Source organism: Hypanus sabinus, chromosome 5 (assembly GCF_030144855.1).
Source record: "Hypanus sabinus isolate sHypSab1 chromosome 5, sHypSab1.hap1, whole genome shotgun sequence".
Classification (NCBI taxonomy): Eukaryota; Metazoa; Chordata; class Chondrichthyes; order Myliobatiformes; family Dasyatidae; genus Hypanus; species Hypanus sabinus.
In genome coordinates, this window is record NC_082710.1 from 73,992,397 (window position 1) to 74,019,400 (window position 27,004).

The 27,004-nt window shown below is 41.8% G+C and overlaps 1 protein-coding gene and 1 long non-coding RNA gene across 2 annotated transcripts in view; both read left to right on the top strand.

The window, feature by feature from the left end:
- The window catches only part of LOC132394762 (low-density lipoprotein receptor-related protein 8-like), a 37,662-nt gene extending 22,074 nt beyond the window's left edge, over nucleotides 1-15,588 (top strand). The window contains exons 11-18 of the mRNA XM_059971171.1: nucleotides 91-228; nucleotides 1,018-1,215; nucleotides 7,273-7,810; nucleotides 12,756-12,881; nucleotides 12,954-13,052; nucleotides 13,247-13,480; nucleotides 15,360-15,463; nucleotides 15,553-15,588. Of these exons, the coding sequence (XP_059827154.1) occupies nucleotides 91-228; nucleotides 1,018-1,215; nucleotides 7,273-7,810; nucleotides 12,756-12,881; nucleotides 12,954-13,052; nucleotides 13,247-13,480; nucleotides 15,360-15,463; nucleotides 15,553-15,588 (1,473 nt within the window). The remainder of the gene's footprint in view (nucleotides 1-90; nucleotides 229-1,017; nucleotides 1,216-7,272; nucleotides 7,811-12,755; nucleotides 12,882-12,953; nucleotides 13,053-13,246; nucleotides 13,481-15,359; nucleotides 15,464-15,552) is intronic.
- A 112-nt stretch (nucleotides 15,589-15,700) lies between these two features.
- On the top strand, nucleotides 15,701-26,393 carry LOC132393718 (uncharacterized). Its single transcript, XR_009512052.1, has 3 exons — nucleotides 15,701-15,834; nucleotides 17,038-17,122; nucleotides 26,309-26,393. It is a non-coding gene; the product is annotated as an uncharacterized LOC132393718 (long non-coding RNA).
- The last annotated feature ends 611 nt before the right edge of the window (nucleotides 26,394-27,004 follow it).

Consider the following 27,004-nt stretch of genomic DNA (forward strand, 5'->3'; position numbering starts at 1 on the left):
ATTTGTTAAAAACCTCACTTAATTAATTAATGGTGAAATAAGGTTCTGAATAATCATTCTAATCAGTTTTTCCAGTTGGCGTATACTCAGAGGCCATTTGGTGTAGCTGTATTTGAAGATAACATATACTGGTCTGATGTGGAATTGAGAAGTATTCAAAAAGGTGACAAGAGACTTGGAAAGAACAGGACCGTACTCCTGAAACATGATCAAGCATACAGCTTGAAGGTAGTATTTTTCTTGCAAGTAAGTTTGTCCGTTAAAGTCCTTATCTCAAAGGTTCTTGCGCAGGGATTGTTAATTTGTAATTGTACTTGAACTGAGGCAATTAATGTAAGTCGACCCCAAGCAGTCTGGAGGAAATTTGTGAGTCAGATAGTGTTGACAGCATTTTGTGTTTTCCATTGTGATTACCTTCTATAAAGATTCATTTAGTTAAATACATTGTGGTCAGCTTCATAGTGCACTTCCAACAATTCTGTGGATCACCAGACCAGAACACTGGCCACTAGTTTAGTAAAACAACTATCACCAATAACCCCAGTGAAAGCAAATAAACTGTCCTTGTAGATCAGTTTGAAAGGTAATGTTGGGCTACATTTGAGCATTGCTCTAGCAATAAGTTTCTGTGTTCTTAATGAAGTCAATATGATGTACTGGGCTCTCAGCTTTGTAGCCCCTTCCCCTCTTCTACACTCTAGGGGCACCCATATGAGAAACTGTGAATTGAGGCATGAAAGAAAGAAAATGGAAAATGGTTAATACATGAGTGGTTGGACTGCGTTGTTTCCTAAACTCTGAACCCAAATGACTTTGGCCCAAAATATTGGACTTGAGTGACGTGTGTTTAATATTAAATGTCAGGGCCATATTAGAACATGAATTGCTGACCAAGGAATTCAAAAGCTGAGAACTTCAGGTCAGTCAGCATGTGTAGCGGAACAAGATTTACTGCTAATCTAGAGTTTAATTGCTCCACACATATTATGCTTAGTAACATTGAATTTTTACTTGCAGATAATTCATGAGGTGCTGCAACCACCAATTTCAAATCCTTGTGAAAAAATAGGCTGCTCACATTTCTGTTTGTTGGGACCTGGGTTAAAGGGTAGCTGCCACTGTGGGCCAGAAATGCTGCTGGCAGACAACTTAACCTGTGTAAAGTCAGATGATGAGCCTTTTCTGTTGATGGTATCTCCCACAGTCATCACTCAGGTGAGATTTTCTATGCAAGCTAACGAAGTAAGAATTGATTATTTGCACTCTTGATATTGGCTCTAGTTACTGCAATTGGATCCATCAACTTACAATTGTAAAAAAATACCAGTGGCAGCTGCCTAAGACAGTTGCTTCAAATTGGTCTCAAAACATGGAGCTTCAGGGAAAGTTAAAAACAAGCTCAAGCTTTCGTGAAAGCTAACATCTCAAGTTTAATACTTTTGCAGGAAGCTTTATACTCTTTGAAAAAGATTTAAAAGGTACTATTGTTTTACTTAGAAATAAATAGATAAAACTGCTTCATTAGAACAGTTGACATTCACAAATTTCAGATGAGCTCAATGAGCTCACTTTGACCATGGAGGACCAATCACGAACTCCCACATCCCCTGATTTCAGTCTCTGAGGCCAATGCGTGAGCAGCCTGAAGGAAGGTGAACCCACAAGAAGCATCCAGTCCAGATGGATACCTGACAAAGTACTAAAGACCTGTGCTGATCATCTGGCTGGACCTTTCACTAAGATCTTTAACCTCTCACTTCGGCATTCTGAAGTATGCACCCTTCAGCAGGCTTCAGTTATACCAGTGCCCAAGAAGAGTGTGGTGACCTGCCCCAGTAACACTTACATCCACTATGATGAAGTGGCTTGACAGGTTGGTGATGAAACATATTAACTCCTGCCTGAGAAGTGACTAAATCTGCTCCAATTTGCCTACCTGAGCAACAGGTCCACAGCAGATGCCTTCTCATTGGTTCTTCACTCAACCCTGGAACATCTGAACAGCACGGATAATTTTATTGACTATAGCTCAGCATCCAAAACTATCGTCCTCTCAAAACAAGTCAATAAGGTCTTAACCTTCGCCTCAATATCTCTTTGTGCAATTGAATTCTCGATGTTCTCAATTGCTGATCCCATCAGTTTGGACTGGCAACAAGATCCCCTCCATGATCTCCATCAGCACAGGTGCACCACAAGGCTGGGTGTTTAGACCCCTGCTCTACTCGCTTTACACCTATGACTATGTGGCTAAGTACAACTCCAACGCTATATTCAAGTTTGCTGATGACACCACTGTTGTCGACCAAATCAAGAGTGGTGATGAATGGGAGGGAGGTTGAAAATCCGGCTGAGTGGTGTCTTAACAACAACCTCTCACTTAATGTCAGCAAAACCTAGGAGCTGATTATTGACTAGGAGAAGAAAAGCAGAGGACATTGAGGCAGTCCTCATCAAAGGATCAGAGGTGGGATGAGTCAGCAACTTTAAATTCCTGGATGCTATTATTTTGGAGGAACTTTCCAGGGCTCAGCACGTAAGTACAATTACTAAAGGAGCATGGCAGCACCTCCATTCCCCAACAGGAAGGCCTCAAAGCTTTCTGCTTCTTTCTGGATACCAGACCCAACCAGTTCCCCTTCACCACCACTCTCCTCTGCCTGGTGGAACTGCTCCTCACTCTTAAAAATTTATCCTTCGGGTCCTCCCACTTCCTTCAGACAGAAAGTGCAACCATTGGCATTCACCTGGGTCCCAGCTATGACTGCCTTTTTGTCGGCTCTGTGGAACAGTCACTCCCCACTTTTCCTACATCAGATCGATGACTGCACTGGTGCTGCTTCCTGCACCCATGCTGAGCTCATCAACTTTGCTTCCAACTTTCACCCTGCCCTCAGATTTACCTGGTCCACTTCCAATACCTCGCTCCCTTTTCTCAATCTCTTTGTCTTTATCTCTGGAGTTTGTTTATCTACTGATATATTTTATAAGCCCACTGATTCTCACAGCTACCTGGCTACCTGGACTATACCTTACTCTGTCACTTGTAAAAATGCCATCCCCTTCTCTCAGTTCTTCTGTCTCTGCTGTTTCTGCTCTCAGAATGAGGCTTTTCATGTCCTCCTTTTTCAAAGAAAGAGGCTTTCCTTCCTCCACCATCAATGCTGTCCTCACCCACATCTCTTCCATTTCATACATATCTGTCCTTACCCCATCTTCCCGACACCCCACCAAGAATAGGGTTTCTCTTGTCCTCACCTACCACCCCACCAGCCTATACATCCAGCACATTATTCTTTGTAACTTCTGTCATCTCCAATAGGATCCCACCACCAAGCACATCTTTTCCTTCCCCCTCCTCCCACTTTCTGCTTTCCACAGGTATCATTTCCTATGCAACTCCCTTGTCCATTTGTCCCTCCCCACTGATCTCCCTCCTGGCACTTTCCCTTGCAGGCAGAACAAATGCTACACCTGCCCCTACACCTCTTCCATTCAGGGCCCCAAACAGTCCTTTCATGTGAGCGACACTACACCTGTGATTCTGTTGGGGTCATCTATTGTATACAGTGCTCCTATATATCGGTGAGACCCGACGCAGATAGGGAAATTTCCCCGCTTAGCACCCGAAAAATGGGATCTCCCAGTGGCCATTCATTTCAATTCTACTTTCCATTCCCATTCCAACGTGTCAGCACATGGCCTCCTCTATTGCTGCAATGAGGCCACACAGGCTGGAGGAGCAGCCCCTTATATTCCATCTGGGTAGCCTCCAACCTAATGGCATGAGCATTGATTTGTCAAATTTCTGGTAATTGCCCCCCCCCCCCCTTCACCACTCCCCATTCCCTATTCCCTCTCTCATTTTATCTCTTTACCTGTCCATCACCTCCCTCTGTTGCTCCTCCCTTTCCCTTTCTTCCATTGCCTTCTGTCCTCTCCTATCAGATTCCCCCTTCTCTAGCTTGTTATCTCTTTCACCAATTGACTTCCTAGCTCTTCACTTCACCCCTTCCCCTCTCACAGTTTCACCTATCACCTAATATCTTGTACTTCTTCCTCCCCTCTCCCCACCTTCTTATTCTGAGTTCTAATATATTTTTTCCAGTCCTGATGAAGGGTCTCAGCCCAAAATGTCAACTGTTTACTCTTTTCCAAAGATGCTGCCTGACCTGCTGAGTTCCTCCAGCATTTTGTGTGCATTGCTTTGACTTCCAGCATCTACAGATATCCTCTACATTCTTAGGAGTCTGTAGAGATTTGGAATGACATCTAAAACTTTGCCAAACTTCTAGAGATGTGTAGTGGAGAATATTTTGATTGGTTGCATCACGACCTGGTATGGAAACATCAATGTCCTTGAACCTACAAAAAGTACTGGGCATCGACCAATGCATCACAGGTAAAGCTGACCCCACCATTGAGCACATATACATGAAACACTGTCACAGGAAAGTAGCATCTATCATCGCTGACCCCCACCACTTAGGACATGCTCTCTTTGCACTGATGCCATTAGGAAGAAGGTAGAGGAGCCTCAGGACTCTCTCCACCACATTCAGGAACAGTTACTATCCCTCAACCAACATCCTGAACCAAAAGAGATAACTTTAGTCAACTTCACTTGCTCCATCATTGAAATATTCCCACAAACAAGAGTCTCACTTTCAAGGTTACTCATCATTTCATGTTCTTAATTTTTATAGCTTACTTATGTATTATTATTATTTATTTCTTCTTGTATTTGCACAGTTCTTCACTCTGGTAGAATGTCCAAGTTGGTTGGTCTTTCATTGATTCTGTTATGGTTATTTTTCTATAGATTTTTGACTCTGCCTTGTGCAGCTGGATCTTGGACTTCCTGTCAGATTGCCAGCATGTTGTAAGAGTAGGCTACCTCACCTCCAACCCTCTGACTCTCAATGTAGGAACTCCTCAGTCCCCTCCTGAGTCCCCTCCTTTACTCCCTCTATACCCATAACTGTATTCCCACCCACAGCTCCAATAAGCTAATTAAATTTACTGACAGAACTACATTGATTGGCTTTATCTACAGGGAAGATGTCATCTCTCTGACTCAGTGATGTCAAGAAAACAACCCCTCCCTCAGTGAAACAAAACAAAGGAGCTGGTTGTGGATTACAGGAGGAATGGAGATGGGCTAACCCCTATTGACATCAATGGATCTGGGGTTAAGAGGGTAAACAGCTTCAAGTTCCTCGGCATCCACATCACTGAAGACCTCACGCGGTCTGTACACACCAGCTGTATGGTGCAAAAGACACAACAGTGCCTCAGATGGTTGGGGAAGTTTGGTATGGGCCTCCAAGTCCTACAAACTTTTTACAGGGGCACAACTGAGAGCATCCTAACTGGCTGCATCACTATCTGGTATGGAACTGTACCTTCCTTAATCACAGGACTCTGCAGAGTGTGGTGTGGACAGCCCAGCGCATCTGTAGTTGTGAATTTCCCATGATTCAGGACATTTACAAGGACAGGTGTTTAAAAAGGGCCTGTAGGATCATCGGAGACCCATACCATCCCAACCACAATCTATTCCAGCCGCTACCATCCGGGAAGCGGTACCTCAGCATAAAAACCAGGACCAACAGGCTCCAGGACAACTTCTTCAACCAGGCCATCAGGCTGATGAACTGGCATTGATTTGAGTGTACTCTATATTACATTGACTGTTCTATTTATTATAAATTACTATGATTGCACAATTAGTCAGAGACGTAATGTTAAGGTTTTTACTCCTCTTGTATGTGAAGGATGTAAGAAATAAAATCAATTCAATTTACTTCAGTGGAGCCAAAGCATGTACCACCAGGCTCAAGAACAGCTTCTACTCTACTGTTATGGAACTTAAATGGTTGCCTAGTACAATAAAATAGACTCTTGACTTCACAATGCACCTCATTATGAACCTTATCATTTACTTGCACTCCCCTTGTTCAGAATACACTTTATTCTGCATTGCTGTTGGATTATCTTGCTCTGCCTCCATGCACTGTGTGAAGAAGTGATCTGTATAAGCAGAATGTAAGACAGGTTTCTTACTGTATTGAAGAGTGTTCAAGCATTCAACATTGTTAAATCATTTCCAGTACAGAAATCTGAAGCAGAATAAAATAATTCCTTCTGCAATTTCAATGCAGCAGAAGAAGAAACACAATAAGAAGACTGAAATAATAATAAAAATATAATGAATATAAATACATAAGATACTTTATTGTATATACAGAGATTGATTGTATGTCCATAAAGTGATGCTATGCACAGAAGTGTCTATAAATAAGGTGACTGACAAGAAATGATAAAGTAATGGTTGTAGTAAGTCAAAACTGCCCATGATCAGGGTGGGTGGGATCCTTCACAATGTTACCCACCAAAAGATTTGACACCTGATATGATTCATTACCTAGAACCACATCCAGTGTTGCCTCTTCTCTAGTGGGCCTGTTTATATATTGTGTCAGGAATCCTTCCTGGACATACCTAACAAATTCTGCCCCACCTGACCCTTTTGCACTGAGGAACTGCCAATCAATATTAAGGAAGTTGAAATGATACATTTCATTGTAATTTTCAATGTAGATATGAGAAGTTAAGCTAAATCTGCCATTTTGTAACTGTGGTACAAGATCATCTAGCTTATTACTGCATATTTGATGCACCATCAATAACTCTCGGAGACGGGAGGCGAACGATAGGCTTTTATTAACTGCAAAAGTGACCACAACATCTTGGAGACTGAGGGAGGAGCAGTGCCTCCAATCGCCTTTATACAGAGGTTTGTGGGAGGAGCCACAGGTGTAGTCAGCAGAGGGGCGTGTCCAGACAGGTATACACATAGTTTACCACAATATTGCACGCTTTTAAATATAACACCATCATTCCTGTATTCACCACACTTCTATTTTGTCTCCATGTTACCTAAAGTTAAATTCTTATCCCTTTCTAAGCTATTTATTTGATCCTTTATTCATATAAGAACCAGTTGGATGGAGAAAGCCCTTTAGTTTGAATTGATATGATTTTGCTTGGATTGATAAGATGCTCTATTAGATGAAAATAGGAGTTTCCCGGTTACACCAACCAAAAAGCCAAGCTGTTGCAGTACTTGGGCAAACTTTTAGTTCTTGCCTGTTATAATTAATTATAGCACAACATTTATCTAGTTTCAGTAAAGTAGTGCTTCATCTCAGTTACTATCCTAAAGGATTGTAATTTTGACATTAATTTCAGTATTTTGTAATCTTCTAGATATATCTGAATCGTCTAGACCAAGGCAAAGGATTGAAAGATTTACCAGAACACTTAGTTCACCAGCTGATTAACATGCAAGTGACTTCTGCTGATTACATCTGGAAAGACAAAGTGCTCTACTTTGCAGCGTCTGATCAAGGTCTTATTGGTCATCTAGTGATGAGGCCTAATATTTCCTCATGGCAGAAGATTCTCCAGCCTAATATTGAGATCATCTCTTTAACAGTGGACTGGTTAGGCAAAAATCTCTACTGGATCACCAACAAACCTTGTGGAATTGAAGTCGCATCTGTTGATGGCCTTTATCGACTTGTGTTAATAGAGCATCTCAGTCGTTCAACTTCTCTTGTATTACATCCCCCTTCAGGCATCATGTGTTTCTCTGAGTGGGGGTCAGAAAACCAAGGAGATGGTCCAAAGATTGAATGTTCTTTCATGGATGGACAGAACCGAAAAGTTGTTTGGAAAAAGTGTCGCCTTCCAACTGGACTGGCAATTACAGAATCTGGCACTCGGCTTTATTGGATTGACTTGGGCAAGTGCTCGTAAAGAGCTTTTAAGATGCAGCTAGTAAACTTCAGGACTGCTTGAGTTTAGACTAATCTACTCTGCTTTTGAGGCAGTTTGAAAGTCATAGAGTCAGAAAACACTACAGCTCAGAAACAGGCTTGTCAGCACATCTAGACCATGCTCAACCATTAATCTGTCTAGTCCCACCAACTTGTATCCAGATAATAGTCCTCCATACCCTTCCCATTCATGTACCTATCCAAATTTTTCTCAAATATTGAAATCACCATCCACATCTGCAATCACCACTTGCGCTAGCAACTCATTCCACACTCTCACCACCCTCTGATTGAAGAAGTTCCCCCTCACGTTCCCCTTAAATATTTCAACTTCCACCTTTAGTTCATGATCTCCAGTTGTTGTCTCACCCAAACTCAGTGGAAAAAGCCTGCTTGAATTTACCCTGTCTATACACTCATAATTTTGTATACTTCTATCTAATCTTCCCTCAATGATCTATGTTCTAAGGAATAATATCCTAATCTATTCAGTCTTTCCATATAACTCAAGTCCTTAAATCCCAACAACATGCTTGTAAATGTTCTCTGCACTCCTTCAGTCTTATTTATATCTTTCATGTAGGTAGGTAACTAAAACTGTGCCAACTTATTTATGCCTCACCAACGTCTTATTCAAATACAAAATAACTCAATAGATTGAATTCTGAAGGTCAATGTACCAAAAGTTTTCTTGAGAACACTATCCACCTATGACACTACTTTCAAGGAATTATGGATCTGTACTCCCAGATCCCTCTGTTTTGCCACACTCCTCAGTGCCCTGCTGCTTACCATGTAAAACCAAACCTGGTTGGTCCTACCGAAGTGCAACACCTTCCTTTTGTCTGCATTAAATTCCATCTGCCATTTCTCAGACCATTTTTCCAGCTGGTCCAGATCCCACTGCAAGTTTTGATAGTCTTCCTCACTGTTCTTTACACCCCCCAGTCTTGGCGTCATCCACAAGTTGCTGATCCAGTTAACTACACTATCATTCAGATTGTCGACATAGATAACAAACAACAATGAACCCAACGCTGATCCTTGTCACATGCCACAAGTCACAGGCTTCTAGTAAGAGAGACAACCATGTACTACTACTCCCTGGCTTCTCCCACAAAGCCAATGTCTAATCCAATTCACTACCTCATCTTGAATGCCAATCGACTGAATCTTTTTGACCAACCTCTCACGTAGGACCTTGTCAAAGGTCTCGCTAAAGTCCATGTAGACAACATTCACTGCCCTACCTTCATCAACTTTCCTGGTAACTTCCTAGAAAAACTCTAAGATTGGTTGTACGGTACTTAACATGCACAAAGCCATGTTGACTATTCCCTAATCAGCCCTTCTCTATCCAATTACTCCTACTGTATTTCTGGTCCCTTGGAATACCTTCCAGTAACTTTCACACTGTCAGGCTCACCAGCTTAAAATTTCCTGGTATATTGAATTGAATTGAATTGAATTTCGGTTTATTGTCATTTAGAAACCACGACTGCAATGCAGTTAAAAAATGAGACAATGTTCCTCCAGAATATCACAAAAGCGCATGACAAAACAGACTACACCTGAAAATCCACATAATGTTTGGCAATCCCCAAATCCAGAGTCTGGAGAGGCTGCTGTGAATTAATATTGCACTACCATCTTAGCGCATTCCCCGGAAAGGGGCTGCAAATCCACCAGACAAAACAAGACTACCCAGGCACACCAAGTCAGGAGACCATCTCTACCACCCAACAAACCAAAACTTAAAGCTACAAGATCTACACAAAACTGCATAGTTACATATAGTTATAGTTAACATATAGTTATAACAGTGCAAACAATACCATAATTGATAAAAAAAAACAAACCATGGGCACAGTAAAAATAGTCCAAAGATGTTAAAAGACTATAAGGTCGAAAGAAACCACCACACAGTTTCCACAAGTCCTCAGGGTCCCAATAGACTCGTCATCACACGCAGGTGGCAGAAGGGAATATCCCCACTATGGACTTCCATGGCGCCGCCGGATTCAGCCTCGCAGATGCAGCACACAGTGAAAGCGCCCTGACCGCAGTGGACTCCAAGTCCGTCGATCCTCCGACCACCCCCTCTGGCACAGCCTCTCCAAGCACCATCCTCTGCCGAGCACACTACAATGCCCCTGCCACCGGCCATCAGCAACATGACCCCGAGGACTGAGGGCCTGTTTTTCCCAGCAGACTCCCAGACCTCACAGCAGCAGCAGCAAAAAAGAAGGCCTTCCTGGAGATTTCCAGATGTTCCTCCATGCTCCCACATCTGTTTTTCATCAGATTAGGATTGCTCAACAAATAACAGATATCAGCTCTGGAGAGGCCACTGCAAACTGCGTCATGCCGCCATCTTGAAGGCCATCTTAAAGCCTTTCTTAAACAGAACAATTTAGCTATCTTCCAACCCCCTGGTACCTCACCCATGGCTAAGGATGTTCTAAATATCTCTGCCTGGGCCTGTGCAATTTCTGCACTAACCTCCCACAAGGTCCCAGGGATCCCCTTGTCAGGTCTGGGGATTTGTTCATCCTAATTTGCTTCAAGACAGCAAAAACCTTCTCCTCTTGTAAGTTGTGTAGAATCCATAATCTCACTGCTTCTTTGCCTCAGTTCTATAGACTATATGTCTGTCTCCCAAGTAAATACCTCTACAGATTTGCTTCTCTAAATCCCATGGACAGTTGGGTGGTCTATAACATAAACCCATTAACGTGATCAAAGCTTTCTTAATCCTTAGTTCTACTCATAAAGCCTCACTATACGAGCTTGCTAGAATGTCCTGTTTGAGCTCTACCATGACATTTTCCTTGATGAGTAACACAATCCCTCCCACTCTGTCACATCTAAAACAACGGAACCCCAGAGTACTGAGCTGCCAGTCCTACCCCTTCTACAACCAAGTCGCACTAATGGCTACAACGTCATAATTCCAGGTGTTGATCCATGCCCTGAGCTCATTGCCTTTCCCACAATATTCTTGCACTGAAATATATGCAGCTCAGAACATGACTCCCACCATGCTTAACCTTTGGATTCCTGAAGTTGTATGCCACAAATTGTCTTTCTCCACAAGCAATCTACTATCTATTCTGTTCTGGCATTCTGGTTCCCATCCCCTTGCACTGCTGGTTTCAATTCATCCCATGCTGTACTAGCAAACCTTCCCACAAGGATATTAGTTCCCCTTTCAGCTCAGGTGAAAAACCGTCCTTTTGGTACAGGTCACACCTTCCCTGTAAGAGAGCCCAATGATCCAAAAATCTGATGCCCTCCCTCATGAATCAATTCCTTAACCTCTATGATCTTCCTGTTTCTGGCCTCAGTAGCATGTGGCACAGATAGCAATCCTGAGATCACATCATTGGAGGTTCTGTCCTTTAACTTAGCATTTAAATACCTGTCCTCACTTTGCAGGACCAGATCATCCTACCTACCCATGTAATAGGTACAGACGTGGACCACAACCTCTGACTGCTCACCTCCCGCTTAAGAATGCTGTGGACTTCATCCAAGATGTCTCTGACCCTGGCACCTGGGAGGCAACATACCATCTCGGAATCCCATTCTCATCCACATAACCTCCTTTCTGTTTCCCCAAACTACGTATAACCTATCACTGCAGCTTCTTCCCTTCTTCTTCCCTATCTTCTTCCCTTCTGAGCGACACAGCCAGAGTCCTGACTGCTGTGTCTTTCCTCTGCTAGGTCATCATCCCCCGCAACAGCATTCAAGCCTGTTGTTGAGGGGATCGGCCACAGGGGTACTCTGCCTGTCCCCTTTCCCTCTCTTGTCAGTCACCCAGTTACCTGTGTCCTGCACCTTGGCTGTAACTAGCTTCCTGTATGTTCGGTCTATCACCCCTTCAGCCTCCGGAATGATCTGGAGTTCATCCAGTTCCAGCTCCACTCTTGAACATGGTCTGTTTGAAGCTGCAGCTGGATGCACTTCTCGCAGGAGTAGTCATCAGCAGCACTGGAGATCTCCCAGCCTTGCCACCTCCCACAAAAGGAGCATTTCCCTATCCTGCTGGCATCCTCACTGGTCTAAATAGACAAGAACAATGGAAAAAAGTTTAAATTACAAAAGAAATCTACCCATGACCTATGCCTCTCCTCTCAAAAACCTCAAAGAATATTTTACAGTGTCCTTAACATTTTAACCACCCTCATTTACAGGGTGTAAATGTTTCAAGCAGTTTTTAAACTGTCCTACTCAGCCAGGTTTTCTTAATGTCAGGATATGCACACTTTCTGACAAAAACAGAGGCAGAAGCTTGGATATCAATCTTTGGTAAATTCAGCCTATGGTAGATGCCTGTTTTTCCACTAATTCACTGAAGGAAATTGCAAGAGTATTTTATAGTGTCCTTAACATTTTAAGACTTGTCTTTGGTTCAAAATTGTATGAGTCCTATAGCTCAAGCTACTGAAACATTCTGTAAGCCATTACTTCCAGTTAAATGAGCCAGCATCATGATTTAACTCCTGGTTGGGAACTTGTTTCTGATTCTCTCCATTTCATTCTAATTGACAACGTAACAAATGATTTTAATTTTTAACGGGTGGTCCTATGATTTATCAATGGGAATTAGAAACTGTTTAAATCATCATTGTGGAGGTGCCAGGGGAGTATTCTGTGCAAGAATAATTGACAGTTACACTAATATATTTTACATTTTAGTCTTTTAACCAAGCTTAAACCCCATATTTGGTCAACTTGAGCTCGACAAGTCATGATATTTAATGTAATTAGAATGATATTGTAGTTGCACTTGGCAAGACTACAAGTCAAGAATTACCCATTACTGCTTTCTTCAAAACTTGAACTGTAATATTGGGCTGAAGACTAATCCTAATAACCAGTTGTAATTTTATTCCTGTTCTTCAGATAATAATGTTATTGACAGTATTCTCTTGGATGGTTCAGAATTTCAAGAGGTGAAAACAGGCCTCGGGGTTCATTCGGTGTTTGCATATTGGGAGAACACATTGTTTTGGACAACTGTACATAATGGTAAGTTTTTCACATTTGACCATGATTCCTAGTTCATACCTTGCATCATAATTCTAAGTTATTTCTTGACAGGTTACACAAAATTGTGGTACAGTGCAAAGGGACAAGAGAAGCAGTGGTTTGAAGTGGAACAGAAAATTATTGGTCTTAAAATATATAATAGACAGCAAGGTAAGTTTCTATCAACTAGCTATATACCAAGGTTTTGAATTGGGAAGTCTGTAAAATAAAGGCAAATGTTCTTTAGCTAAAAATCTCAAGTTTTGAATGTTTTCTATTTTATCCCTTCTAGTAAGCCCTACTGTGATTATCCACTCACAGTAGTGTACACTAAATAATACTGACTCTTTCTATATTTGCTGCAGGAAATAATTTCTGTTCAGAGGGAAATGGTGGCTGTAACCATTTGTGCCTACCATACCCTGGAGGTAGAACCTGCAGATGTTCCACAGGATATCGCCTTGTCAATGATAGTACTTGTGAAGTTATGGGGTGTCCAAAACAGACTTGGCCTTGCCTTGATGGTTTTGACTGCATCTTGAATGAACAAGTTTGTGATGGTGACAAACATTGTACCGATGGATCAGATGAAATGGAATGTAAGTTTATTCAAATAATTTCAGCAACTGTTCCTGATTACAATCCTGTGCTTTGCAATTTGGCTTTTCAGCTAGCTCCTGCAAAGAGCAATGTAATTGGTCTTGTTCCATGGCTTAAACCCTCCTGCAAATGTTAACATTTTCTGGTGGTTGCAGATCAATCTGCCCTTCAGGAAATGCAACCTGATCACAACATATTGCATAATGCCCCCCCCTTAACTGCAGTATCTCTGGTTACAGATCTTGCAGAAATAGATTTACCTTTATTCTATCAAATTTGTGTGTTAACTGTGCAACCTACAGCACAATACAGGCTTTTTGGCCCACAAAGCTGTGCCGAACATGTCCTTACCGTAGAACTACCCAGGCTTACCCATAGCCCTCTATTTTTCTAAGCTCCATGCATCCATCCAGGAGTCTCTTAAAATACCCGATCATTTCTGCCTCCACCACCACTGCTGGCAGCCGGCAGAAGTAGGTAAAAAACAAGAAATTATAGGCCAATTGACTTCAGTGTAAAATGTTGGGGTCCATTATTAAGGACAAGGTATCAGGACATTTGGAGGCAGATTACTTTAGAGGCCGAAGTCCACATAGTTTTCTTAAGGGGACATCTTGCCTGATAAATATGTTGGAATTATTTGAGGAATTAACAAGCAGAATAGAAAAAGGAGAGTCAGTGGATATAGTTTAATTGGATTGGTCGAAGGCCTTTATCAAGGTTCTCTTATCTAAGCAAAATAAGAGCTATTGTATTACAGGATAGAAGACTGGCTGACTGGCAGGAGGCAGAGTGAGAATAAACAGGCTCTTTTCTGGTTGGTTGCCTATGACTAGTGGTGTTCCACAGGGGTTGCTTCTGGGATTGCTTCTTTTGATGTTATATGTCAATGATTTAGATGACAGAATTGATGGCTTTGTGGCCAAGTTTGCAGATGCTATAAAGATAAGTGGAGGGGCATGCAGTGTGGAAGAAGCATGGAGTCTGCAGAAGGAGTTAAACAAATTAGGAGAGTGGACAAAGTGGCAGATGGAATATAGTGTAGGGAAATGTATGTATGGTCTTGCTCTTTGATGGAAGGAATAAAAGTAATTTTCTAAATGGGGAGAAAATTAGGAAATTAGAGGCGCAAGGGTCTTGTGAGTTCCTGTGCAGGATTTCCTAAAGGTTAATTTGCAGGTTAAGTTGATGGTTAGGAAGGCAAATGCAATGTTAGCATTCATTTCAAGAGCATGTGAATATAAGAACCAGGATGTGATGATGAAGCTTTGTAAGGTATTGGCCAGACTGCATAGAATTTAATGGGTCCCTTGTCTGAGAAAGGATGTGCTGGCATTGGAGAGGGTCAGAGAAGGTTCACGAGAATGATCCTGGAAATAACAGAATCCACATATGAAGAGCTTTTTATGGCTCTGGGCCTGTACTCACTGGAGTTTAGAAAAATGAGAAAATTTGAAACCAATCAAATATTGAAAAGCCTTGATAGAATGATGTGGAGAGGATTTTGCCTACAGTGGGCGGGTCTTGGACCAGAGGGCATAGCCTCAGAAATTAGGAGGAATTTCTTCAGCCAGAGGGTGGTGAATCTGTTGAATTCATTGCCATAGACAGCTGTGGAGCCAAGTCACTGGGTATATTTAAAGCAAACAATTAGTAAGAGTGTCAAAGATTACAGGGAGAAGATGGGAGATTGGGGTTGAGAGGGATAATAAATCTGCCCTAATGCAAAGGCAGAGCAGATTCAATGGGGCAAAAGGCCTAGTTCTGCTATGGTTTCATTATTTTATGTTCTGGTGGAAAGGAACCAAAATCTAAATGCTTGGAATTCGTAGATGGTTTATTGATTGACCTTTCTGGATCTGCATGTTATCTTTACAGGTGATATGTGGAAGGGACCTGTACAGACAAGCAATGTTTTACCCAACAGTTCTACTGCTGAAGTTGTCTTCTCCCAACAAATGGCCACTTCAAGGTGGCTTCCAGTCAGTTCCACAGCCTTCAGAGAAAGTTGGCTTCCTCATACAGATACTGCTCCAGTCACGTCCAGTTATGGCATTTCTCTGCACCTTAGTACAATGACACAGAGTCCTTCTGCAAACCAGACTGATGAGGATTTCAATGTGACTGAAGCAGGAAGGTCTGGTTTGTGCACAGATGAACTGTGCAGCATGCAAGGGAAGTGCTCTGTAGTTAATGGCTTGTTAATGTGCAAATGCCAAGAAAGATACACTGGAAGATTCTGTGAGCACTTGGTAATGCCAGAAATCAGCGTCCCCCTCATTCTGGGAATTCTTGTTGTGGTATTGCTTGTTACTGTTGGAGCATTCTTCTTGAGGAGAAGAATTGGAAAAAGGTTTGTACTTGAATATTCTGAAATAGTAGATAACAAATATTTGGACTGAACAGTGCAATATTTGAATTGGATAGGTAAATATCGGAACTAAATTCCATAGGTTCAAAGATTCATTTATAGATAGCCATGAAACCGAGGAAAAAGAATGGCAGCAGGATTAGCAATGCCCAAATCCCTCCTCCCCACAAAAAAACAAGAAAGATCAGGCAAAAAAACACAGAATACAAAAAAAAACCGTAAGACTGAAAAAAAAAGTCTACAGGCCAAGTCCACATCCAAAACCTGGGGAACATTCTTCCTCTCCATAGCAGAGTGATCTCACCAGTGATAAAAAGGCAGTACTCCTCTCTGCAGCAGAGCAATCTCACCAGTGATAAAGAGGTAGTCTCCCCTCTCCATAGCAGAGCGATCTCACCAGTGATAGAAAGGCAATCTCCCCTCAGGCAGCAGAGCAATCCTACCAGTGGTAAAAAGGCAGGCAGCCAGTATTTCAATTGCCCTTGTCACTTCACTTGTGGAACCAGAGAAGCTTTAATCGATGAAATGGAATCGAACATCAGCTCACAGCCTTCTTTCCACAAGGTTCTTGAACACTGCCTCTGCTCCCCGGAATCCCCTCGGAGACTACAGAGCGCAGAAGCACCCACACAATCTCTGAACTGAAAATCACAGGCTCCAACAGATCCAGAATCAGATTCAAGACAAAAAAAAAATGAATGTAGAAGACATAAAAGAAGTGAAATTAATGATTTCATGATTTATCCAGAAAATGTTGACTAAAGGATTATGTACGCAGGTGCCATCTTGACTGGGAGCCATAGATATTTCTTCTTAATACAAATTGATAAATAGTTTGCCCAGCAATTAAAGTAATTTAGCCTAATTCTTGTTTTTAGATGGGTGTGTAAAACTGCCTTCTATTTATTGGCTGTTGCTCCTGCAAAGTTTCAGATATTGCTGCACCCAAGATCAAGCCTAGAACACGTGCTAAAATTTCCATTCAAGTTCTAACCAGGTCTCTTCCTGTTCTAACAGCCAAGCAAAGAATAGTTGATAGGGGTTTAATAGTGCATTGAAATAGTTATTTGTAATATGATTGTTGACTATGTACTCTTGCTGTCAAACTCAAAGTTGGGGAGAAAGAGGAAAGCGAAGTTTTCCAAATGTAACCAAGATATGTCAAAAATACTCTTTCTTGTGCAGGAAAGCTCATGCTAACTTGCAATTGACTGCAACGGGACACAGGAACCAGATCGCAATGAATGAAGCTTCTGTAGTGGTACCAGAGGTAATGTAAAAATAGAACTTCAATAAATATGTTTCCCTCTACCTTCTAGAAATAGAAAGAGTTCAAAATCTTTGCTTTTATAAAACATATCTATGCAGTTAAAACTGAAACAATTTGGGACCATAAATCATAAAGTAGTCAACTCAACTCTTATTATTTATTTTTAGATACAGCTCTTCTGGCTTACTGAGCCGCATCACTGATTTACCCCTAGTCTATTTACAGGACAATTTAATGACCAATTACCCTACTAACTGGTACAACTTTGGACTGTGGGAGGAAACCAGAGCACCTAGAGGAAACCCATGTGCTTCACAGGAAAGATGTACAAACTTTCTTACAGAGGATGTCAGAATTGAACTCTGAGCTCTGACACCCCAAGCTGTAACATCGTCATGCTAATCACTGTGGCACCCCACTACTCTGTCTATTCACTAGTGTTAAATAGGTGTATTCTGTATCCAATTAGCAGATACTGAAACAAGAGTAAACTAATCAGTTGTATGGCACGTTCATGTTCATCTAGCAGACTAATTCCATTTACCTGTAATAGAACTATTTATGCCTTGCCTATTTCAGAGTTTATATAAACACTTCTGAAATATAGTGACTTCATCTCATTCTATCACTTCTGACAAGCTCCAAATGTCAACCATCTGGGAAAAGATGTGGTATTAAATCCTCAAATGCCCTTTAAAACACTTCCTCTTCCGAAACTGATGCCCTCTTTTTTTTGACACACCTACCATGAAAAAAAGACCTGTGACCATATCTTATGACCTTGTAACAGGTTGCCCCTTGCTTCCAGGGAATCCAAGCCTAGCCCATCTAGTCACTTCCCCAGAATAAATGTACCTTACTCCAGGCAATATCCGCGTGTACCTCCTTTATATTGTCCCCAGCACAATCACATGCAACCAGAAATTGATGAGGCAATCAGAAATGTACACAGCACCCCTGAAGTGGACTAACAAACATTTTATAAATTTGCAAAGTAACATCTTGAGTTTTCTATGCTATACCCTGACCATGAAGGCAAATGCACAATGTGTTGCCACTCCAGAATTATAGACAGAAATCCTCAGCTCACTGTTCCTCAGCATTACTTCTGAAGAAATTTGCTTTGGTCATATCTTCCTTAGAACTCCCAAGTTCCATGAGACAATTAGTTATTTTTCTCTATAGATTTTACCTGACTATTTTGCTTTCTGATTTGTCTTGAATGCTCATATCAGACTACAGATTTTGTCATCTGAACTCAGAACTAACTTACTTCCTTTCTTTCTTCCCAAAGTAACAAAGTCCACACATATATCTATGATAATAAATCTGAATCTGCCCCAAAGCTACAGAGCAGGTGCTGAAAATTTGGATTAATATAAATAGGTGCCTGCTGGTCAACATGGGTGTGGTAGACCATTTTCCATATGTGATTCTATCATTAAGTTATCAACATCTGTGACCCAAGACTGCTTTGTGTAATAGGCCACAGTATTCCATTTGAGGTCTGACTGTTTTCAATGCTGGAGCATAACCCCTGCTCTCATGTTCATCTTTCTCACCTGTTAAGCTCTCTATCCTACTTCTCTCTTAACCACATTATCCATTTGTAACCCAGATGCTTCCAACAAAGATAGCTGCTGTCTCCGATGAGATTGTGGTTCAGACTTAGTTGAATATTATGTTCATAAAGATGATTTTGGGGATGGAGAAGGGAGTTAGAGGTCAGATTAGGGTCTAGGCACAGGATGTGGAGGAAATGCAAGTCAGGCCTTCACTCTGCACTCAAAAGTCAACAATGTGGATGGGTATGAAAGACATCTGTGGATGTTGGGCTGTCCCAGGATCAAATTGAGGACTGCCAGGAACTGCTTGCTCTTGCTGATAACATCCATGCACAGGACATGTCCCGTAGAGTCTTGGGCTATGTTTATTCCTTTTCATAGATACTGCCCAGTCTGCTGAGATCCTCTAGAATTATATGTGTTTTGCCTATATGCAGTATGTGTTTTTGTGTGACTAGATGTTTACTTGCAATATGATATGTGCTACATGTGCATTGTGCTGTGTGTGACTGTCAGTTCTGTGTTTTGGACCTTGACCCAGAGGAACACTGTATCGATTGGCTGTATCCATGGATATTCATGTATGGTTGAATGACAATTAAACTTGAACTTGAACCATGAGGGCCAGTCAGTTGACCAGAGTTGAGGATCCTGTCATCAGCTAGACCTGAGCTCAAAACTGAGATCGAATTCTGAATGACAATTGTCGCAGTGTTTCAGTGGAGTAAGGGAAATTACAGTGGTATGAGAGAGGAGTTGGCCAAAGTAAAGTGGAAGGAGATCCTGGCAAGGATGACAGCAGAGCAGCAATGGTGTGAGTTTCTGGGAAAATGAGTAAGTTGCAGGATAGATGTATTCCAAAATAAAGAAATACTCAAATGGCAAAATTATACAATCAAGGCTGACAAGGGAAGTCAAAGCTAATGTAAAAGCAATAGCGAGGGCATACAACAAAGCAGAGATTAGTGGGAAGGTAGAGGATTGGGAAGCTTTTAAAAACCTACAGAGAGCAAATAAAATAATCATTAGGAGGGAAAAGATGAAATATGAAAGCAAGCTAGCAAACAATATTAAAGTGGATAGTAAAAGCTTTTACAAGTATGTTAAAAAAAAAAGAGATGAGAGGGGATATAGGACCACCAGAAAATGAGACTGCAGAAATAATAACAAGGGACAAGGAGATGGCAGATGAGCCAAATGAGTATTTTGCATCAGTCTACACTGTGGAAGACACTAGCAGTGTATCGGGTGTTGAAGGGTGTGAAGGAAGAGAAGTGGGTGCAGTTACTATTACAAGGAAGAAGGTGCTCAAAAAGCTGAAAGGCCTAATGGTACACAAGTCACTAGGACCAGATTCCCTGCACTCTAGGGTTCTGAAACAGATAGCAGCAGAGACTGCGAAGGCATTAATAGTGATCTTTCAAAAAATAACTGGTCTCTGGCATGGCGCCAGAGGACTGGAAAATAGCAAATGTCACTCCATTCTTTAAGTAAGAAGGAAGGCAGCAGAAAGGAAATTATAGAGCAGTTAGCCTGACCTCAGTGGTTGGGAAGATGTTGGAGTCAATTATTTAGGATGAAGGTATGGCATACTTGGTGACACAGGACAGGATAGGACAATCTTGTCATATCCTTAAGGGGAAATCCTGCTTGACAAACCTGTTGGAATTCTTTGAGGAGATTACAAGTAGGATAGATAAAGGGGATGCCATGGATGTTGTATATTTGGAATTCCAGAAGACTTATGACAAGGTGCCACACATGAGGCTGCTTACCAAGTTAAAACATAGAACATAGAATAGTACAGCACAGTACAGGCCCTTCAGCCCACAATATTGTGCCGACCCTTAAACCCTGCCTCCCATATAACTCCCCCTTAAATTCCTCCATATACCTGCCTAGTAGTCTCTCAAATTTCACTAGTGTATCTGCCTCCACCACAGACTCAGACAGTGCATTCCATGCGCCAACCACTCCCTGAGTAAAAAACCTTCCTCTAATATGCCCCTTGAACCTTCCACCCCTTACCTTAAAGCCAGGTCCTCTTGTATTGATCAGTGGTGCCCTGGGGAAGAGGCACTGGCTGTCCACTCTATCTATTCCTCTCAAGAGCCTGTGGTATTACAGGAAAGTTACTAGCGTGGTTAGAGCATTGGCTGATTGGTAGGAGGCAGCGAGTGAGAAAAAATTAATCCTTTTCTGGTTGGCTACTAGCGACTAGTGGTGTTCCACAGCATTCAGTGTTAAGACCACTTCTTTTTAGGCTGTTCAATTATTTAGATAATGGAATCAACAGCTTTTTTGCCAAGTTTGCAGATGATACAAAGATTGGTAGAGGGGCAGGTAGAGTTGAGGAAACAGGTAGGCTACAGAAGAACTTAGATTTGGAGAATGGGCTAGAAATTAGAAAATGAAATACAATGTTGAAAAATGCATGGTCATGCACTTTGTTAGTAGAAATAAGTGTGCGGACTATTTTCTAAATGGGGAGAGGATCCAAAAATCTGAGATTGTGTACAGTTTTGGTCACCGAATTACAGGAAGGATATTAATAAGATTGAAAGAGTGCAGAGAAGGTTTACAAGGATGTTGCTGGGACTTGAGAAACTGAGTTACAGAGAAAGGTTGAATAGGTTAGGACTTTATTCCCTGGAGTGTAGAAGAATGAGGGGAGATTTGATAGAGGTATATAAGATTATGATGGGTATAGATAGAGTGAATGCACTGAGGCTAGGGGAGAAAAAAAAACAGAGGACATGGGTTAAGGATGAAGGGGGAAAAGTTTAAAGTGAACATTGGGGGGGGGGTTCTTCACACAGGGAGTGGTGGGAGTGTGGAATGAGCTGCCAGATGAAGTGGTAAATGAAGAGGTCACTTTTAACATTTAAGAAACACTTGGACAGGTACATGGATGAGAGGTGTATGGAGGGATTTGGTCCAGGTGCAGGTCAGTGGGACTAGGCAGAAAAATGGTTTGGCACAGCCAAGAATGGCCAAAAGACCTGTTTCTGTGCTGTAATGTTCTATGGTTCTAAATGGAGTCCTTGTCCAGAACACCCTAAAGATTAATTTGCAGATTGAGTCAGTGGTGAGGAAGACAAATGCAATGTTAGTATTCATTTCTCGAAGTCTAGAATACAAGAGCAGGGATGTGATGCTGAGTCCTCACCTATTGTGAACTGTTTGGGACTCATCTAAGAAAAGATGTGCTGGCACTGGAAAGGATTCAGAGGGAGTTCACAAGGATGATTCCAGGAATTAAAGGGTTATCATACAGGGAACGTTTGATATCTCTGGGTCTGTACTTGCTGGAATTTAGGAGGGCTAGGGGGATCTCATTGGAACATTGAAATGTTGAAAGGCCTAGAGGGAGTAGATGTGGAAAGGATGGTGGGGGAGTTTAGGACAAGAGGGCACAGCCTCAGAATAAAAGGAAGTCCATTTAAAACAGAGATGCTGAGAAATTTCTTTAGCCAGGAAGTGGTGAATTGTGGAATTTGTTACCACAAGCAGCTGTGGAGGCCAGGTTGTTGGCTGTATTTAACCTAGAGATGGATAGGTTCTTGATTGGACATGGTATCAAAGGTTACGGGGAGAAGGCCGGGGAGTGGGGCTGAGGAGGGGGAGAAAGGATCAGTCGTGATTGAATGAGGGTGTGGACTCAATGGGCCAAATGGCCTAATTCTGCTGCTAAGTCGTATGGAAAGTTGAATCCTAATTAGTGAAGACCGGGAGGACTGTGTGTTTTGAAGGAAGCAAAAGGGCATGTTTTGCTGGAGTTTCTGTTGCTTTGTTGTGATCGCTGGTGTTCTGCTGAGCGTTGTGGTCAAGCCATGTTGGTGCCAGGATGTGTGATGACACTTGCAGACTGCCCCACCACATACATGGTGTATCAACTTACATGTCATAAAACAATCTGAATCTGTCCTTTCTATCAAAACACAATGATTTTCATGACTTCAAGCCTACTAATCGGACCACTCATCTACAAGTGTGTGTGGGGGGGAGGGTGGGGTGATGACAGGGAAAGGAATGTAAAAACTACTCATGGACAACTGAAAAGCAGAAATGCTGGAAGTATCAAACAGCATTGAAAACATCTGACATTTTGGATGAATGACCCTAATCCACAAGTAGGATAGAAGTTTGTCTCTCAGGTGCCAGGGTCCACAATGTTTCTGAACATGTCCACAATATCCTGAAAAAGAAAGGGTGAACTAGAAGTCGTGGTATGTATCGGTGCCAAAAACATAGGTCGAAAAAGGGAGGAGGTCCAGAAAACAGAATATAGGGAGTTAGGAAGGAAGCTGAGAAGCAGGGTAGTAATCTCAGGATTGTTGCCTGTGCCACCCAACGAGGAAAGAAATTGAATGAGGAGGCAGATAAATGTGTGGCTGAAGAATTGGAGGGGCAGCAGGGATTCAGATTTCTGGATCATTGGGACCTCTTCTGGGACAAGTGTGACCTCTATAACAGGGATAGGTTGCACTTGAATCTGAGGGGGACCAATATCCTTGTGGGCAGGCTTGCTAGAGCTGTAGGAGTGGTTTAAACTAGTGTGGCAGTGGGATGGGAATCAGGAGCTGAGGATGAGCCAGCAGGTTTACAAGTAGATAATGGATGTAACATGAATGCAAAGAAGGACAATCCAATGATTGGGTACAAATGGAGATAGAGCAAAGAGTTAATTTGTACCATAGAGGCAAAATTGGTGAAGAATGCAGGACTGAAGGTGCAATATTTAAATGCATGTAGCATTCGGAGTGAGGTAGATGAACTCGAGGGACAATTAGATATTAGTCGGTATGACGATGTGGACATCACTAAGTTGTGGCTGAAAGAAGGACATAGTTGGGAGTTGGTAAGAGATGGAATTACATATCCAGAAAGAGGTGACATAGGGTCAGAGAATGTTGAACCTTTGTAGGTGGAGTTAAGAAATTGCAAGTTTAAAAATCCATTATGGGAATCATAGATAGGCCTCCAAATAGTAGCCAAGATGTGAGGTTGAGATTGCAAAGGGAGCTGGAAAGGACATGTATTAAGGGTAATGACACAATTGTAACGGTGGACTTCAATATGCAAAGGGATTGGGAAAATCAGGTTGGTGATAGCAAGAGAGGGAATTTGTTGAATGCCTATGAGATGGCTTTTTAGAGCAGCTTGTGTTGAGCTTACTATGGGAAAGGCTGTCCGAGGTTGGGTGTAATGCAGATTTTATTAGTCAGCTAAACGTAAAGGAACCCTTAGGAGGCAGTGATCATAATATGGTTGAATTCATACTGCAGTTTGAGAGAGTCACATGGATTAGTAACACAATGGAATAAAGGGATTTACAGAAGCATGAGAGAGGAGCTTACCCAGGTGGAGTGGAGGAGGATACTGACAGGGATGTCAGCAGAGCTGAGGTGGCTGAAGTTTTGGGGAATAGTTCACAAGGCGTAGGCCAGATATATCCCACAGGAGAAAAAGTTCTCAGATGGCAAGGGTAGGCAACCATGGCTGACAAGTGAAGTTAAGAACTGCATAAAAGCCAAGGAAAGGGCATATAAGGTAATAAAAGTGAATGGGAAGTTGAATGATTGGGAACCTTTTAAAATCCAACAAAAGACAACTAAAAAAGCTACAAGAATGGAAAAGAAAATATGAGGGCAGGCTGGCTGATAATATACAGCAGGATATTATTTTTTCAGTTATATAAAGAATAAAAGGGAGGTGAGAGTTGGTATTAGATCACTGGGAAATGATGCTGGTGAGGTAGTAATGGGGGACAAAGAAATGGCAGATGAACTTAATGGATACTTTGCAGCTGTCCTCACTGTGGAAGACACTAGCAGTGTGCCAGAGGTCCGTGAGTGGCAGGGAGCAGGAGTATGCGCCATTGGTATTACAAAGGAGAATGTTCAAGGCAAACTCAATAGATCTTAAGGTGGATAAGTCACCATGGCCAGATGAACTACATCCCAGAGTCCTGGGAAAGGTTGCTGAAGAGAAAACAGATGCATTGGTCATGATCTTTCAAGAATCACTTGATTCTGGCATGGTCCCGGAGGACTGGAAGGTTCCAAATGTCACTCTACTCTTTATGAAGAGAGGAAGACAAAAGAGAGGAAATGATATGTTAGTGGTTGAGAAAGTGTTGGAGTCCATTATTAAGGACGAAGTTTCGGGGTACTTGGAGATTAATGGTAAAATAAGTCAAGGTCAGCCTGGTTTCTCTATAGGGAAATCATGCTTGACAAAACTGTTAGAATTGTTCAAGGATGTAGCAAGCAGGAGAGGCAGTGGTTGTCAGACTGCTTACAAGATAAAATCCTGTGGTGTTACAGGAGAGATACTGGCATAGATAGAGGAATGGCTGACAGGCAGGAGGCAGTGAGTGGTAATAAACAAGGCCTTTTCTGGTTGGCTGCCAGTGACTAGTGGTGTTCCTCAGGGGTCAGTATTGGGACCACTACTTTTCACATTATCAATGATTTAGAAAGTGGAATTATGGCACATGGGCAAAAAAGTGGCAATTGGAATACAGTGTTGAGAAATGTATGATAATATATTTTGGTAAAAGAAACAATAGTGCATTATCTAAATGCACTAAATTATCTAAATGGGGAGAAGGTTAAAACATCAGAGGTGCAGAAGGACTTAGGAGTCCTCATGCATGACTCCCAGAAGGTTAATTCACAGGCTGAGTCGATGGTAAAGAAGTCGAATGCAATGTTGGCATTTATTTCAAAGGGAATAGAATATAAATGCAAGGAAATAATGGTGAAGCTTTATAGGACATTCATCAGGCTGCACTTGGGAGTATAGTCAACAGTTTTGGGCCCCTTAACCCAGAAAAGATGATTTGTCCTTGGAGAGGGTCTAGAGGAAGTTCACAAGGATGATTCTGGGAATGAAGGGGTTTATATATGAGAAGCGTTTGGCCACTTTGGACCCGTACTCACTGGAATTTTGAAAAACGCGTGGGGAATTAGTGTTTGGGTGTTTTTGATTTGCTATTTTAGCTGGTTCAGTACAACACTATGGGTCAAATGACTGCACTCTTCCAATTGACTAACTTCCCCTCCCCTTTCTTCCCTATCCACTTTCCCCTCCTCCATTATTCTGGCTTCTCCCCATTATTTTCAGTCCTGATGAAGGCTCTGCGGATGAAATGCCAACTCTTTACTCCCCTCCATAGATAGCATCTGTCTTGTTGAGCTCCTCCTGCATTTTGAGTGTGTTGCTCACAGTTTACAGCCTGTTTGTTGTCTAGTTTTGTCTTTTGTAGCTTTTTTGATAGCAAGTGGCTTGTTGAATTGATTCCAAAGTAGCTGATGAGCCAATCCATTGTCGAACTTCAAACCAAAGCAGTTAGCATCAAGAAATAACTTTATGGAGAATTGGAAAAGATCACATTTTAACTAGTGAAAACAATCCAATTCAAAACCAAATCGTGATGATTTGAATTAATCTTCAGACTAACTTTGTTTCCAGTGCAGTTAACTTAATCACTGTCTCAGTGCCGAAAGTTGGCAGAAAGTGTAAACTCTCTTTGACTGACAAATGTTTCCCTGCTCTTTTTGTACAAATACCAGCTGGTTTTAAAAAGTCTAAAAGTTTGTCTAATCTGTTCCAGGAACCACAAGTATCAAGCTGAAGCTTCAGAGTACTTCTTAGCCAACATATGTTGAAATTGGCATTTTAATGAAGTAAATATTTGCAACATATTTGTGATGGTTGATTTAATTATTCACATTTTTCACTTCATGTTAATATACCCTTCTGCAACAAATTTAATTCATATTTTATATGTGCAATGGCCAAGCTGATCAGTTTCTTCTTCCCCCACACTGCCCCCATTTACCATTCTCTCCCTAAAAGATTCCCAATATTGTTTAATTTCTCTGTTGCCCTTGTCTCCCTCCAGCCTCTGTCCTCTGTCCCCCTTCCCCACCCCCAGCCTGGCTATGTCACCATTTGTCTGCTTCCACCTATGACCGTGGCTCCCAATTCCTCTGCTACTCTCCCTTCTGCCTATCATTCACCTCGCTTCACCACATAATACCTCCTACCCCTGAATCAGCCACTTTTTTACCAGAGGCATCATGTAAAGAGGCATCAGAGAGAGATGTATAGCATGTATAGGCAACAGGGAGGAAATAAGATGCTTGAGGAATATAAAAAGAGTAAGAAAATACTTAAGAAAGAAATCAGTAGGGCTAAAAGGAGACATGAGGTTGCTTTGGCAGTCAGGATGAAGGATAATCCTAAGAGCTTCTACAGGTATGTTAAGAGCAAAAGGATAGTAAGGGATAAAATTGGTCCTCTTGAA